The sequence below is a fragment of the Mchenga conophoros genome, linkage group LG17, assembly GCF_057382185.1.
Source record: "Mchenga conophoros isolate Kocher_MC1m ecotype Shallow Benthic linkage group LG17, M_conophoros_male_GT1.1, whole genome shotgun sequence".
Taxonomy (NCBI): Eukaryota; Metazoa; Chordata; class Actinopteri; order Cichliformes; family Cichlidae; genus Mchenga; species Mchenga conophoros.
In genome coordinates, this window is record NC_140542.1 from 2,339,280 (window position 1) to 2,357,510 (window position 18,231).

Consider the following 18,231-nt stretch of genomic DNA (forward strand, 5'->3'; position numbering starts at 1 on the left):
TGGAAGGAGGTTTTGGCTCAAAATCTCACGATACATGGCCCCATTCATTCTGTCCTTAACACGGATCAGTCGTCCTGTCCCCTTGGCAGAAAAACAGCCCCATAGCATGATGTTTCCACCCCCATGCTTCACAGTAGGTATGGTGTTCTTGGGATGCAACTCAGTATTCTTCTTCCTCCAAACATGACGAGTTGAGTTTATACCAAAAAGTTCTACTTTGGTTTCATCTGACCACATGACATTCTCCCAATCCTCTGCTGTATCATCCATGTGCTCTCTGGCAAACTTCAGACGGGCCTGGACATGCACTGGCTTCAGCAGCGGAACACGTCTGGCACTGCGGGATTTGATTCCCTGCCGTTGTAGTGTGTTACTGATGGTGACCTTTGTTACTTTGGTCCCAGCTCTCTGCAGGTCATTCACCAGGTCCCCCCGTGTGGTTCTGGGATCTTTGCTCACCGTTCTCATGATCATTTTGACCCCACGGGATGAGATCTTGCGTGGAGCCCCAGATCGAGGGAGATTATCAGTGGTCTTGTATGTCTTCCATTTTCTGATGATTGCTCCCACAGTTGATTTTTTCACACCAAGCTGCTTGCCTATTGTAGATTCACTCTTCCCAGTCTGGTGCAGGTCTACAATACTTTTCCTGGTGTCCTTCGAAAGCTCTTTGGTCTTGGCCATGGCGGAGTTTGGAGTCTGACTGTTTGAGGCTGTGGACAGGTGTCTTTTATACAGATGATGAGTTCAAACAGGTGCCATTCATACAGGTAACGAGTGGGGGACAGAAAAGCTTCTTACAGAAGACGTTACAGGTCTGTGAGAGCCAGAGATTTTCCTTGTTTGAGGTGACCAAATACTTATTTTCCACCCTGATTTACGAATAAATTCTTTACAAATCCTACCATGTGGATTCATGGATTTTTTTTTTCACATTCTGTCTCTCACAGTTGAAGTGTACCTCTGGTGCAAATTACTGACCTCTGTCATCATTTTAAGTGGGGGAACTTGCACAATCGGTGGCTGACTAAATACTTTTTTGCCCCACTGTAAGTATATTTCTATTTCCTGTTTTATCGCCTCAGATCTGGTTATAATAAATGACATTTTCAGCTGACTATGAAATAGTCATCATTCCCAACAGCAATGATAATTCACCAATCAGAACTAGAGTCTAGGAACATGACAGGATCGCTGTGGCTGATCTGTAACTCACTGAGTTGGATAGCCACTTTAACTAGATTATGTAAACCAGGTCTAATCAGCTTGTTCAAGCTAAATTGCAGCTTTTTCATTCAGGTCCTCAGTGTGGGAATTTTTCATGGGTTTTCAATAGGCAGTTGTTCTGTAACATCGGTCCAGTCTTTGTGTTTTCAGTTTTCTTTTCTTTTTTAACTTCTCTTGTTAGACGCCTGCTAGCTCTGTGAGCTACTAGCTAGCTAACATTATGTGAAATTCCAGTGAGAAGTGACTGACTGAAAAAAATAATGCATCCAAGGAATGCTATGGAAAAACCCTCTAATCTCTAGTTGGAGAAACTCTTTGTCTTTCTGGCTTTGTGGGGTTTTTCAAACTTCAAATAGAAACTTTAATATTTAGTTCAAATCCAACAGTTCCCAGACAGGATGTGATGCAGTACATATAGAGGAGAATTATTATTAATCCACAAGAGCTAGCTTAACTTTTTAAAATAAAATGCTACAACATCTACTGTCAGTAGAACATCTTCCACTTTTTACAGTGAGTTTAAAGCACAACAACAACAACTTGCCATTTGATCTTTCCATGAACTCTCTTCTCTACTATCAGCATGTGCTCTTATCTCACAATGATGTCATTTTTGGATGAACTGACCCTTTAGACATGCATAATTACTGACTGTGCACACTAATGTCTCAGAATACACGCGGATCTGTCTCTGTTTCTGTTTGCATAGACAGGGTGATTTATTACACTTGACACTCAGTCTTTCTAAACCATGTGTGCTGAATGACAACAGCTTCTCTCTCTCCTCTGAGAGGAGACGGCAGGAGGCTCCAGACTTTTCAAGGTTATGATGTCCCTCCGTAATGTTGCTGTCTGAGCAGATCTGTCCCATCAGCCACAGATACCTTTGAATCAGTGTGAGCATGTTTGTGAAGTGCACTATGGATGGACCTTGAATGTCAGCTAGGACATCACTGTTCACTGTGTACGTGTCATGCACTGTCCTCCCTTTGCCTCATGACTGTACATTCAGGTCTTTTAAACTCTTCACTGGCAATGAAGCAACAGCTCATGACAGAGACGCCAAATGAAGACAGATGGTGGATGGGAGTTGACCCTTGACCCTGGTGATTAGATATGGTCGCTGTAATTGGCCGGCTGTGTTTTCCATCAACAGGCATTACAGCCCACTTTGCTGGCCAGCGCCATTAGTGGCTCTGCTATTCCTGGAAGCACCTGGAAGCAGCAGAGTCTCTGTGCTTGCTCTCCGCAGCTCTAAGGTCATCTCTGTGTCTTTATTATCAGCATCACTCCATATCAGTGGATGATCACTCAGCAGTGTAGTGAAACATTCAGAGGATCATGAAAAACTGTGTCAAAAGAAGTGCTTATAAGAGACATTTTACTCCCCATTTCTTAAAAGTGCATTGACCGAGAAATTTATGATAGCCCAGACTGCTGCTCTCATTTGTCATCTTTCCCAGGTCCAGAGCACCTGTGTTTCAGAGACCTCCAGATGCACTCTTCATGCTTTGTAAATAGACACGTCTTAAGAACCAAATAAACCGTGGCCTGTACTGAAAGTAAGGGCGATGCTGTAGAAGCACTGGCACAAAAGACAGTTATGTGTATAGTGTCAAGTCTGATTTCTGAAGACTTCCATCTTTGCTTTTTGAAACTGGAGGTAATGGTCATGGGGTGGATCTGACCAAATCAAACTAATAAACATCTTAGCACAACGTAAGGAGGATGTGGGGTGATGGAGGGCGTTATGGTGACATCAGCATTGGCAAACATTGGGGGTTATAATGACCAATAAGACTGCATGCAACCACAGTGTCAGTGTTTGCCCAAGTGATTTTATTAGTATGTTTCCTGTGCATAACTACCGTTTTCTGATGTTAACTCCAGTAAACAGATTGAAATATAATTGGCAACTACTGAAATGTTGCTGTGATGCAGGCTTTGTTGTTGCAGAGTGGCTGAGCTCTTTAACACGTCTGCTTTGCTGGTAAACACCTCTCCATTGCATTGAATCACTACAGACAGTAAGTCCAATGTAAAGAAAATTCTGGGTTCCTGAAGTTGTTCATTAGCTGTTATTGCAACACAGCAGTGTGCTGTGTCTGCATCAGGGAGTGCTTTCGTTATCCACTTCATGTCTTGATATACTATAAGACAAAACTGACCTCCTCAGCAAAGTCACCAGCAGCATTTTGTAACTCACAGAAAACACTGAAGAACCTGAAACTTCTAAGCAATGAGTGGAGCTCTCATTCTGTACAGGGGCGTTTTGCTCGCATGGTTTTTCTTGCCCCATTGGAAGGAATCATTCTCCTTTAGCTGAATGAGTGTGAATCATATGCTACTGGCTTTACAGTAGTTTATATATATAATATATAATGCCCTTTGTATCATATATGATAGACCTCTATCTCAGCAACATGATCAATACTTGCCATAATTTCAAAATGTTATGGACAAAACTTTTTTGCCTAAAATTAACGTTGTTAAGAAAAGTTGCCAAAAATGCCCAAAGTATCAAATGTGATATAAAAATATATAATAAATATATATTAAAAATATAATAAATATGTCATACACAACATGATATAGCGAAAAAATGTTTGTGGATCTTGTGGTAAGGGTTAATAAACATCAGAATGTTCTGGATATTTTTTGATGGGTTGGATCTTACAGGGGAGATTTTACACTGATGCACTCTGAACACCAAACGATGGCATGAGATCGTAGTGAAAGAATTGTGTTTTGTTCCTGTAGCAGAGTTCAAGATGCTTGGAGAACAAATGCCAAGGTACGCTGAAGCTTTTCTGGCAGCATGTGGTAGCCCAGCATGTTTGTCCTTCGTGTCTATAAACTTCATGACAGTTGTGGATCAATGTAAGGGGCCGCGGAGTTCTCCGAGCATTTGCTTGGTATGTCTCTCCTGACAGTGTGGCTCTGCATGGCATCGTCTTTTAAAGTGAACTATCAGCTTTACTTTTCTGGACATAAGTAAGAAGTAACATGTCACATTTGCATTAGATGGTAGAGAACCTTTTTTGTGCTTTCTCTACCATCAAAACACCTGGATGAGGATCTGACATCTGTGCTGCGAACACATCGAGCTTGACCTCACGTCCAAAGTTCTTGAGAACTTTGATGTTTCTTGATAAAAAAAACACCTGCAGATATTTTACTGGAAAATTCTTTAGTTTTGAGAAAGTTTGTCAAGCAATAAACAAGTGTCCAAAGAAATCAACAATGTAGACTGATTTGGTTTTTTCACACCAAAACAATTGCAAAATCTTGAAGGTCTGGCTCATATTCAAGGTTGAAAGAGTTTGTATGATCAAAAGTTCAGCTAAATATTGAAAATCAGTGTCAATACATGTAAAGAAACAACAAAGCCATAGATTATGTTGATGATGACATAACTACAACGCAATTTCGAGGTTCCAGAGGGAGTTGGCCTGTGCAGCTCCATTAGAAACCTCTCACTCTCTTGTGCTTTTGTCATGGCTGGGACTCGAGCTCTGGTGACCACGGGAGATGATCTGTGTGCTCAGTCTACCTTCGCGACATGTTGCACTAGAAATGAGCATTTCCAGGCCATATTTATCTTTCATAGTTCAGGGAAGAGAAACTCCACAAGATTAGTGAAGGTATTCCAATTCAAAAGAACCCTCCTAAAATGACAAAGATGCCTGTTATTTCTTTGTTTTATATCATGCACCATTCCTTCATCTTTTATGGAAAGGTTAGCTCCATTTCAGCATGTGATGATCCAGGGAGTGAGTGACCTGGCTGCTGCAGAGCTGTGGGTTGTCTGCAAAGCCACCCTGTGGTTACCCGACACTTGTCACTTACAGGGTAACTGGTTTTTCCCAGTTGCCAGGAGGTTTCTGTTGTACACGTAACAACAGCGCATATTGAGATCTTGGTAAACAATGTGCACATTTGACTATTGGAGTAAGTGACAGCTGCCTTGCATCGTTGCCTGTTTCAAAACCTACACCACCCTGTCACGTACCTTTAGGTTAAGCCTAATTCTAACCACATTCTTCTGCTCTAAGAAATAAATCCCAAAATGACACGAGGAGAAGCTTGACGCTGGATTCCAGAGTGACGCGGTAATGACGAACACCCAGAGAAAGAGAGAAAAAGTGCATCTCATGGGAGAAATGGATGATGAGGGAGACAGAGCAGGTGGGAGGGCATGAAGACGAAATGGCAGAGAGATACTAGGCCATTGTCTGCCTGGTGTCTGCACCTCCGTCATCAGTCAGCCTCTCCTCACTGGCTACCTACAGACACACATAGATGATATAACTCAGCTCACACACTCACAGAAATCCATCCCACCCATCGCTGAGTGTGTTGCTGCACCTCCCGCTCTCGCTTGTCTGTCTTTCTGACACTTCCTTGCACACTCTGAGTGGAGCAGGTCAGATTCACCAAGGCTCCAGTTTTATATATAGATAACGAGGCCTTAAGGCAACATCTACAGCCTGCTTCTTGGCAATTAGTAATGCCACTCAGAAAAAGTGCAGAAGGAGGAAAGAAATGCCACACAGACTGTTACCGGCCTTAGCCTTCAGTCCATCTCACTCTATACAGAGTTGAAAGACAAAGCCCCGATGACATAAGCGGTCTTGACTTGGCAACCACACAGCTGCTTTGTGGCTCTGTATCCAACCACAGTCTCAGCCTGAGCGATAGACTGTGACATGTTATGGTTTCCAAACAAAGTACAAACTTTATGTTTCGTTTTCTCTGTCACCCAGACTCATGGATAAGCTCGCATTCATTTTGGGGGATGAAAACCTAAATCAGTATGTAGCGGTAAAGACTTTAGTTGGTTTTAGAGCAGCTGTCAATCAGATGTCCACTAAATACAGCCTCCATATGATATGGTAACTGGTAACTGTTTGGGATGTCGCAGTTTACTACATGATTGCTCGCTATACTGTTGTAATACATTCATGCCTCTTTGTTTTTGGTCCTCACCTGGGAAGTAGAAGTCTAAAAGAAGCTTCAGACTTACAATAAGCAAGCTGTGATAAAACACGTGACACGAACCATAAGTTTGCATATATCACGCTGACTTATCTGCCAGCTACTTGCAAACAAACAATGGAACTGTGTGACGCTAACGGTGACTCTGTGACTTTAAAGGAAAAGTTGTGCCTTTGAAATGTGTGTTTTGTGTTACACAACTTGTACTTGGAAGACAAATGTTTACTTTGAAGATGAAAATGCTCTCGCGTGTTGTGTGAGGTTGTGAAGATTCACTACAACTTGGAGAGTAAATTGTGTTTGTAGAGAAGTGACTGCAGCAGTCTGTGAGTGACCAAAACAATCACATGAGGTTTTTGGGGGCAGCACTCTCGTTGCTGATTTGCTGATTTCCCCAGGCGACAGCCAGACACCACATTATACATTTTCCTCTAGCCATCAGAGGTTGTCAGGCACTAGGCTTGTGTGACCGAGGTTGTGGGTCTGTTTGGCTTCCACTAATGACTGTCTTCACAGGCTTGTTGCTAACTGTACTGTTTGTTTTGGGCCTGGTGGTAAATTCCCTTAAAGTTGTTTTGTTGGTCTGGTTGTGGCCAGCTGTTATTGACATTTGTTTGCCGTATTAGAAGATGTGGAAAATTCCGACACCAGGAGAAACGCCTGTCTTCTGATGAATCCGAGCTATTTTAGAGGAACAAGCTGGGCTCACACAGCACTTATGTAAGTAACACAAAGTACCTACAGAAGTGTGGTATACATAATCCAGGTGGTTTTAATATGATGGCTGAAGAATGTACAGTTACAATAAAAGCACAGGTAAACTTATGGGTTACTATTCTGTAAGCAGTGGTAGTGAGAGCTTCTTTATTTATGTATTTTTCTGGTCCTAAACCTAAAAAAAGATTGGCCTGACAGGAGAGAGCTTTGTCTACCATCCTACTGTTGGAAAGTCCAGGAACCACAACAGAGCCTGCAGTCTGAAAGTGAAGTACCCTGATGGGACCTGATTTTGTATGAAAATAAAATAATTTAAAATGAAATTCTTAATTCAACACAGAGTCAGTTAAAAGAAGCTTATATGGTCACTCCTGTTAAGGTAGTGCTCTTCTGCAGCATTTCTGATAAACTGAAAGCTTTTCAACTGTTCTTTTATCTGAACTCAGCACCAGTGTTGGTCAAGTTACTTGAAAAAAGTAACCAGTAACTAATTACTGATTACTTCCTCAAAAAAGTAATCCCGTTACTTTACTGATTACTTATTTTCAAAAGTAATTAATTACTTAGTTACTTAGTTACTTAGTTACTTTTTAAAACACTATTTACACCCTGAAGAGGTGATAAAGTGATAGATCTTTCAGCCCAATTCTACTTTTTCTACATAATCATCATACAAAATGTAATCAAATGGAAAAGTCTCTTTTTAAAACTTGTTTTATTAGTTTTAATCTTTTAACTTTATGCATCAAGCAAACATTAAATTATCTGCAACATTCTCTGACTTGAATAAATTAGTTTAACATTTAAACCTATTTTCTGCACATTCCAGCACATAAAATAAAATATTTTGTGTGTTTACACTCAGTGTTTCAAATAGATGCAAGTAAAACACAGCAGAAAATAAATAAAGTCAAAGACTCAGCGGTCCTGTTGCTCTATTTTCACTTGTAAAGCAGGAGTGGGGCAGGCGGAGGTTTACCCTGGTGCAGGTGTGCCGCAGCGGTCAGTGGAAGAATCCGCGAGTTTCTCTGTGAGTTTCCCATTACGTCGTAGCTACTCGGTGCTTGTTGGAAGTTTAGGGGTTTTTTCGCTGTAAAAAGAAGTTTTCTTCCCACGCACGATGGACGCTAATGTTTTTGTCACTTTTTATGGAATCAAACTCAAAGTAAGGTCAGTACTTCCACGCTTTAAACGCTGCACGCTCATACTCTCTCCCACAATCGATATGTTATCCATTGTTGATCTGCACACAGCTGTTGTCACCAACGGCGCACTCGCTTACGTCACTGTCATGAGACACTCTCGCAAAAAAATCACGGTTTTAGTAACGCAGTAACGCAGCGTTCCTACGGGAAAGTAACGGTAATCTAATTACCGTTTTTGCAATAGTAATCCCTTACTTTACTCGTTACTTTAAAAAAAGTAATCAGATTACAGTAACGCGTTACAAGTAACGTTACTGCCCATCTCTGCTCAGCACTAAGTTAAAAAGTCTGAGAAATCAGACAGAAATTCTGATTAAGGCCAGGAGGATGCTAGATAAGAACTAAAACTTGTTTGTGACCTTTCTGGTTAGGGTCCACATGACAGCGAGCCAGGCTTTCAACGAGTTAGATCTTTTCCAGGGTCTTTAGCTGATTAATAGGCTGGAGTGAAAGATTGCTGCCACTCCTCCTCCTTGGCCTGGGTTTCAAGGATTCTGACTGTATGACTCGGCGGTGTTGTTTCATTTAAACTAACGTATTTATCCTGCTGTAGCCAAGTTTCTGTAGGGCACAGTAACTGAATGTGCGGTTTAATTTTTAAAGTATTTACTAAAAAGAACTGAGAGGAGAGAGACCTAATGTTTAATAGTACACATTTAATTCATTTACTCTTTTTGTGGTTGAGACAGGGCTGGACTGGGACAAAAAATCGCCCCGGGCATTTTGACTAGAGACCGGCCCCCCTGGTATTACAGGAAAAGCCATAAAGCCTTTGAATGAAAACAGACGCTGTTGTGACAGTGATGTACAGTCTTGTTGGTATATGTATGATTTCTATACATTTTACATCAGATAAAAACTTTGGTTGTAAGATTCAGACAATTATTTTTTAAAAGCAAGATATTTTAAATGAGAATGAGAAAGAAAAGTATTTCTTTGTGCCCCCCTCTCCATGTTAATGTCCTACCTGCCCCCCTGGCAACACTTTGCTAGACCCGCCCCTGCACAGTTACCAGCTGTCAGCTACCTAAAAAAAGGATCCTGGTGTTATTTATCTCTCAGAAACAGTTCATAACTTCCCTTCAACTCATTCATGTCACCTAAAAGGTAAACCTGTTTCTCCATCACTGTTCAGCTCTGATGATTCAGTAAGGACATCTCCTGGTTTCATCTTCATGTTTCCCTCTCACCACATATCCAAACTGACATCATGACCAGCAGCTTTACAGCTGTGGCTCCAGCAAACATCAGCTGATACTAGAAATTAATATTAAATAAATTCTAACAACAGCTGATCAAGCTTAAACGTGCTGCTGTTGTTTAGCGCGACATCTGCTGGTTTCCTCTTTCTGGCGCAAAGTGGGCGATAAACAAACGAGAGAGAAAAGCCGATCAGCTGATCACTGATCAGTTTCATGATTGAATGAGAGAAGAAGAGGCAGCTGACAGTGTAAAGACACAGAATAAATCCATCTTTTTGTCTTTTTCATTGTAGCAGAAGTCCGGGATAAACTGTATTCCTTTTCAGCTCAACACGAAACGCGTAATATTTTCTCTGAATACCAGACGATTCAGTTTTTTAGGGGACGGTTGGAAACTCTACTAACTAACCTTATGAACAAAATAAAGTTCAACATCATCATAGCACCACCCAGCTGTAGAAACTCCGTCATGCTAGCTAGCACGCAGTACGAGTTATTATAACTGACAGTAAAAACTCAGCACAACGAAAATAAACTCCACCTAAACTTGAAAAAAAAAAAGGTAAATGGTCTGTATTTGTATAGCGCTTTATTAGTCCCTAAGGACCCCAAAGCACTTTACACGTCCAGTCATCCACCCATTCACACACACATTCACACACTGGTGATGGCAGCTACATTGTAGCCACAGCCACCCTGGGGCGCACTGACAGAGGCGAGGCTTGGTTCATATCTGACCCAGACAGACTGCAGGTCATAACTTCTTACCTGAAGTTCAGTTCACCTGACACTCGGACCGGCGGCCGCCTCGGGTCTCTCCTCCTGCCTCCCCTTCCCTCATCCACCTGCTGGCCTCTGTGGAAGCTCCGTGATGCCACCACCAAACAACGGAGTTATTTTTACACATCGGCCAGCATCTGGCCAATCCACCACGTCTCATTGTTTATACTGTCATAAAAAATAAATAAATAAAAATCATCGGCCCATAAAAACGAAAAATCACCATCGGCCCACCGGGCAAATGTCCGGTATGCCCGATGGCCAGTCCAGCTATGGGTTGAGAGTGTTACATCCTTCTTATTTATGGTTAATTCTTTTTATTTTTTTCTTTTAAATTTCTTGCTGTTTGTATTTTTTATTTTGATGGTGTGGGGATTGGAGTTTGAGGGAATCACAGGACGAGAGAAACTGCAGAGACGTGTGTAGAACTGCAACTATTACTTTGTATGCCACAGTGATGGATACACCAATAAGACTGTCTTTAATGTGCTATTGTTCCCTCTATTTAGGACATTTGAAGGTGTGCAGTGCTGTGAAATTAAAATTTCAATGAAACCTAAAGTAGTGAATGTGTTTTGAAAATGTAGGGAGGAGAACCCACAGACTGGGGTGGCTATAGCTCAGGAGCTAAAGCAGGGCATTACAAGGTTACTGATGTTTGGTATGGACACTGGAGCAGCCCGTCTGCATACCAAATATCTTTGGGCATGATACTAATCCCAAGTTGCTCGGGCAATATACTCCCACGCATCCATCTGAGTGTTAGATAGCAAAAGAGGCAAGTTGTGTAAGTGCTTTAAGTGCTCAGAGTAGAAGAGCACTATATAACAACCCGTCCATTTATACATGTTTGTGCTAAAATGTAGGAAGTAAAAATAAAAAGTTATCAGAAAAATGCATTCTGAAGTAAAGTAACCTCTGATTTACCTATTTATTAATTCCTGCCATAAAATAGCATTGGTATTCAGTAAACAGAGCATGTAATTATTCAACTTAGAATCCAGACACTAGAAACCTTCAGAGGCCAGTATCCTACCTGAAAGGAAAGCTGCATCCTCCCCCTTTCTCATTTACTCCCTGTGCCCTTCAGAATATAATTCCAGTGTGGGAGTGGGGGTGTAGGTCCATCAGCAAAGGCGCCTAATTCATTTGATGAGACGTGGAGCATAAACATTTCTCTAGTAATTAGAAAATGCGTGCATGTGAGCGGAAGCAGCAGCCACTGAGTCAGTGTTGGGGCACTGCTGTCAGATGTCAGCAACAGCTCAGGGGCAGGAAGTGGCACTGTTTGAGGCAAAGTAGATCCAGTGAAATGCCTTCCTCCTCCTTCTACACAGCTCCCCACCTCCCTCTAATCTCTCTGTCAAACAAACATATGAGCACTTAACGCTTACGCAATAAGCAGAAGTTCAGAAAAGTTGCCACGAATTAGTTGAATTGTGTGGACTGTTATGCATCCATTGTTTCAAATAGTTTGTTCCAGGAAACATGAGCACAGACTGCTCGTCTCTTTGATGCTTCTTTGTTGAATGTGGCAAACTGAAGGAGCTTGTTTTGAACATATGATTCAGTTGTGTAACTGACAAATGGACTGGCACTTACATCCCACCTTTGAGTGCCAACTGAGCACTCAGAGCTCTCTGCTGCAAGTCTCATTCACTCAATCACACACAATCATACAGTGTGTATCTGTGCCCAAGTGCTTTCTAACAGTTGTACACACACTCACATTCCAATCGACGCATTGGGGGAAATCCGAGTTCTGTGCCCAAGGATGCTTCAACCGAAGGAGTCCGGGCCTGATCCACTGACCTTCTAATTGGCTGGTAATCTGCTCTTCCACCTGAGCCACAGCTGCCCACAGGGAGCAAAAAGTGTCACAAAAGCGACTGTGGCTTGACTTTTGTTTACTTGCACACTTTTCTATTGTTCATTGCTGCTAGCTGGCATTTCTTCATACTGTCTCAGTATGTGTGTTTATTCTATGAACTGTACCACTGCCACGATGACAAGCATGGTTCAGCACTAACTCAAACCACACTAATGTGTATATATGACTTTATATTATAGACCAGTTTAAGCATCTTGGTGAAACAGAAAATGACGTTACAGAAGGAAGTGTTTAGGAATCACAGCACACACAGTTATTTTGGCCTTTTATGGATACAGACAGTGCAGATAGACGGGGGAACATATGCAGCAAAGGGCTGCAGGTCAGACTCAAACCTGGGCCTACTGCTGTCCAGCCATACGGCATATGGTCACCTGCTCACCCACTGAGCTAAACCAGCATCCCTGACCGCGTGCAGTCACAGGAGGCCGAGTGCTGACTGCAATAACTGCAGAGTTCCAAGCCTCCTCGGCATTAGCATGGGTTTCTGTGGCTAAGCAAAACAATAAAATAAAAATATAATATATCTGTTAGTTTGGTAAAACAGTTTCTTTGTTTTTTGACTGATGTTCATGGAAAAGCATTTTTTGTGAGACTCTAAATGTGTCAAGACTGTCAAGTTCTGAATTTTTATTGTAAATAGCTGTGCTGGTTTTTCTAAAACGTACGTCTGACATATGCCCCCCATACGATTATAAAGAAAAAGACTAAACAGTAAAAAGTGAACTTTAACATACATCAGAGAGTACTGAGGAGTTCCTGAGCATCATGCACTCTGAACTTTGCTCAGCATGTATCTGGGGGTAGTGATGTTGCCAGTCATACTTTGGACTCTGTCTTCACTCATGGCGTTACTATTGACCGTGTGAACATAAGTGAAGTTGTTCTCAGTGACCATAAGTCAGTCTCCTTTAATGTTTCCTGTAACTCTTTTTCTGAAGTTTGTCTTTAGCGCAGCCACTTTATCGATAACTGTTTTCTTCTTTTTGATAATGTGGAGCTCCTTGTTAACTTCTTACAAACTATCCAGCTGTCAGTTCCCACTCACTCTGGTTAAATAATCAAACTCACGGCCTTCACTCTTATAATGATGCATGAAAGAGGCTAGATACTTTTATTTCCACAATCGCATAAATTGTCATAAGAATAATCCAAGGATTTATGTGATACTATCAAAGGTGTTTCTTCTACAGCTCAACATGCTGTGTTACATGCTGATGACGCTTTTAACACATTTCTTAATCAGTTTGTAAATAAGGTGATGGACTTCCATCCATCCATCCATTCGCTTCCGCTTATCCTCTCCAGGGCGGGGGGCACTGGAGCCTATCCCAGCTGTCATAGGGTGAGAGGCAGGGTACACCCTGGGCAGGTCGCCAGTCTGTCACAGGGCCAAGGTGATGGACTTGAAATCTAAAATGAAACCTTTATCCTTAGACATATTAGCCGTCTGTCCTGTCTGGGACTCGCACCAGCTTTGGTCCTACATTGGCGTCTGATGCAGAGAGTTGTTCTATAATCTATAATCATTCTGCTTGATCTCAGTGCATCCTTTGATGTCTTATTTCCTTCTTACATGCTTCCTTTAGCTAGCATTCTTCAATCTTTTAATGGCATTCCTTATCATTTTAATGCCGATGATATTCAGCTGCATATGTCTTCTAACCCTCATGTCTACGGCCACTGCTTGACTCAGGTTACTAAAGAAACCCAACAATTACCCTTTTTTTTTAAATACCAACAAGACTGAGATTATTGCTCCTCCTGAGTTACAGTCGGGCTCTTGCGTCTTTTTGCAAGACTGCTAAGTCCTGCATTTGAAATCTTGTTATATAAATCCTGTCTTCCTTCTCTCACCCCAACCAATCACAGCAGATGGCCCCGCCCCTCCCTGAGCCTGGTTCTGCCGGAGGTTCCTTCCTGTTAAAAGGGAGTTTTTCCTTCCCACTGTCGCCAAAGTGCTGCTCATAGGGGGTCATATGATTGCTGGGTTTTCTCTGTGTGTGTTATTGTAGGGTCTACATTACAATATAAAGCACCTTGAAATGGCTGTTGTTGTGATTTGTTGCTGTATAAATAAAACTAAATTGAATTGAATTAAATATTTGATTCTTCTCTGCACTTCGACTCACATATAAAATCGTTGTCTCTTGTGTTAATTAGAGCACTAGGCTCCAGATTATCTCAGCTACTGCTTCTTCATTCACAGGCTCAGATTCAGTTAGTTGTTCCCTGTACGAGACTAAAGAGTACAGGGAACAGATCCCTTCTGTCTGCAACACCAAGGCTGTGGAACATTTTACATTTTGCTGACTCTGTAGATTCTTTAAAAAATAGCTGAAAAGTTAATTGTTTAAACAAGCTTAGTGTTGAAAATGTTTATTTATTTATTATTTATGCATTTTAAAACTACCTGTTTATAGTATTATGTCTTATTGTATCCTTTTATTGGCTATTACGGCGCTTGATGCTGTTATTTATTTTACCCACTTGTGTACACTGCTTTGTGAGCGTTTGTAGTGTTTCTTTTAGTAAGCTCAGTTTGGCAGCAGGTACGAGTCCCGGGCTCCCCCACACCTGTCAGCACAGCATCTGCATGTGTAGTTGACTCAAGTTATAATGGTAAGCTAGCATTGTGCATGATGTTCTGCATTATTTGCATCTATTTAACTAGATCGGAAACATAAACTCAACCTTAATTATCAACAAGAGTGAATCAGAAACGATTGCAGCTCCTGCTCCCACTTTACTTTGTGTCATTATGCCCATGAGATATTGCATACTGCGCTTTTAAAAGCCCATAAAGACGTGTATTCAAATATGGCCATCTTAACATAATCCACGATACAGACTCGGTCCGGCTGTTTGAAACAGTACAGACACTAATTAGTCACCCGCAGCTTTTCACTCACACGCAGCGCTGAGGCTGTTTCTCCCTATATGCAACGTTAGTTGTAGCCCTTACCTTCCCCTTTGTCTCTGACAGATGAAAAGCAGACGACAAAGGAGGTGCCACATCGTGTTGAACCACACCATCTGAGCTGGCAGCACAGCAAAGTGTCCAAACAACCTTTCCCCAAACAGACGCCCATTCAAGCTCAGTGTAATTAGTTGCAAATGCCTTTTAGGATGAGCCAGTGATGGCCGTGAGGAGCTTGTATACACAAAGCTCATGCTCTTTAAATGAGTGATTTTTTCCCCCATTTTTTGTTACATTTTCTTTCATTTTAAAATGAACTCAATCTGTTGGTGCTCACGTGTAGCTCAATTAAAGTACTTTGGTCACTTTAAAGTTTTTAAACAGGGCTCTGGTTACCTTTTCCTATAACAGGACTGAATGTTAGGCAGTGATATTAATCTTCTCATATAATCACAATCACATTGGAGCGGTTCATGACCTACACACAATATGGGCTTGTTTTGTCAGAGATCAAACAAAGCGAATTAAAATGCCCTTGTGTGTGTTAGTCTGCATAATTGGCTTCCGGTAAACATGTCTGTGATGCTTCATGGTGGAGATCGTGGCAGTCATAATTGTTTTCAAACCATTAAGTAAAACCTCTCTGATGAGGATCCTTTATGTTTATGTCTGTCTGACTCTTCAAAGCGGTCGCTTGAGCCAACATCACAACATCACTCTTGTGAAAGGAAGTGAATGGCTGAGGGTTTCATTTTTACGATTTGTCCTTCTTTCTTTTACTTGTGAAAATGCACATGTACAGCATTTAAAATATTTTAAATGCAGGATAAATGTGGACGTTTTTAGGTGCATCTCTCTGATTTACTGTAATGTGTCGTGTTGCCGGTTCCACGTCACTGCATGTCAACTATTACTGTGTGCTGTTGCTGACTGCACTCATATGCGAGGCTGTTGCAAGAGTCTCTGGAGATCTGTTTTAGCCACAGAAGTAAAGGACTAAAGGGTTTAGTATGTCTCTTACTCCTCATCTGTGGAAAACAGGATGAGGAGTAACTCACAGCTCACAGAGTTCTAGCTCAGAGTTGCACAAAACTCTTTTCATTGAGTCATCAGGCCATCGGGCAAGGTGCACGGATGAGGTTCTTTTCAGTGAATTTACTCTTAAATTGTTTTCATGTATACAACCTGTCAGATGAACTGTAGGCAGATAGACAGGCAGATAATACAGCAGATGTGTGGAGCAGAGCAAAATGAGACGAGATAAAAAGGGAGAGAGTTTGGGACACAGGAAGCCAGGAAAGAAGAATGAAAGGCTGCACATGACTTTGACTAACCCATCCAGGCGGCATCCTACTTGGCTCAAGGAAGAGAAGGTGCACAGACGTCAGCCTGAATCAGAGTGCACGTATACCTGTGCTGCATCAGCCGTCGCACAGACAGAGCAGGAGGACCTGGGCTTAAGTCTTCCTCTACTGCACGGCAGATCTCCTGCTGTTCACACGGAGGGGGAGGACTGTTTGTTTAAGTGGCTCTGCATGGCAACCACTTGCAAGCTGCTCCGATGAAAACCTCTGCTGGCTCAGCATGGAGGTGGGTGGTTATCCCCAGATGAATAAACACTCACTGACATCCCCCAACCAACTACTCCCTTCCTGAGCTGTACTGTGATGTTTCAGGGGTTACTCTCGAAGGATGGCACTCATCAGGGTTGATGGATTTCCTGCTACCTAAGAAACCAGCAGGAACAGACTTTTATGGTGACGTGTGTGTGTCGTTTTAATCACTGTATCAAACAACACACATTAGAGTGCCTCTCTAATGTGTGTTTGCTGTCATTGTGTGTTGTTTTGGTGTCTTTACTCTCATTTGTTTCTGTCCGAGACAATTTTACTCAAGCTGAACACTTGATATGTCACGCCAGGGAAATCCACTCTAGGGCAGTGATGGTGAAATTGTAAAGGCACTCAGAAGCATCTCTTCATATTCCTATGCATAGCACCTTTAACATATTTACATACAATACTGTTACCTGTAACTTCATTTAGCATCTGTAACCGATGCACAGACTTGATTCAGCCTTCAGGTTTCAAGGGTTCCAGTTTCATCCAGACTGTGTGAAGAGGTGTGGCAGTGAGCGAGAGCCCACTCACAAAGCTTATTAGATTTTAAGTACACAGAGTGCATTGAGTCATTGATCAGAGCTACCAAATGGAAAGCAAATTTGAAACTTGACTCACAGTGCTAATAAAAATACCCTCTGCATTTCCCCTCAAACAGCAATATTTAGTTCATTAAAGTGGTCATTTTCACGTTTACTTCTACAGTATATAGAAAAAAAAAAAGGTTTATTCTCAATTTACTTCAGTTAAGAGCGACTGCCTACACCGCTGAAACCGGGCTTTAATGACTCAACTGCTACGTCAGCTCTGTAATTCATTTGACACCATTTAGGCCGGCATGATTACTAACCTTTGCCCTCTGGTCTTCATCAGACATGGACGAATGTGAGAATGACTACAATGGGGGCTGTGTCCACGAATGCATCAACATACCAGGCAACTACAGGTGCATGTGCTACGATGGATTCATGCTGGCCCACGATGGACACAACTGTCTGGGTAACTCAATTTTTCAATGCATTATTCCCCTTCGTGTGCATCTCTTATAACAGGATACAAACCTCAATGACATTTGTGGTGTTTTGCAAAATAACTAAGCTTTGTTCAAAATGAGAACATCTTGAGTATCTTGTATGTGTCTGCATACTGCGTGCACATTTAGTGATGATGGGTAATCTATATATCTGTGTGTGTGTGTACATGTTTAGACATAGACATTAGGTTTAGACATTCATTTCTGGCTATGTCAATGAGATGTCCACACTAAGATATAAAAACGAGTATGTGTGTTTAAGTGTGTGCACTTTTGTCCTTGTACCTATTAAACCTGTCTGGCTCAGGACGCCTTGCTCGCATAGTCGCTCTGTCATCAGTTGGAGGGTTTCCATGATTTGTGCTGTTTTATGCTCTTTTCTGTGTACTGCAGGGAGGCGCTCAGGGTTGAAGAGTTCTCCTGCAGATATCTGGCTGTGCTTTAGTACTGACAGATCAGACCATTTAGGCCGAGTGCTCTGTTATCCACTTGCAGTCAGCTAGACTTCTGTGTTTTTTTCTCCTGCCCCGTGTAACATGCAGGACTGCGTGGATGTGCTCAAACACACTTTATCTCATCGGTCCTGTGCTGCTGACTGACGACCACAAAGTAACGTCAGAAACATAAGAACAGTCGTTC

The 18,231-nt window shown here is 41.9% G+C and overlaps 1 protein-coding gene across 2 annotated transcripts in view; it reads left to right on the forward strand.

The window, feature by feature from the left end:
- Nucleotides 1–18,231, forward strand: part of scube1 (signal peptide, CUB domain, EGF-like 1) — a 124,509-nt gene that overhangs the window by 7,209 nt on the left and 99,069 nt on the right. For both annotated transcript variants that reach the window (XM_085251739.1, XM_085251740.1), the window contains exon 3: nucleotides 17,433–17,558. In XM_085251739.1, the coding sequence (XP_085107865.1) occupies nucleotides 17,433–17,558 (126 nt within the window). The remainder of the gene's footprint in view (nucleotides 1–17,432; nucleotides 17,559–18,231) is intronic.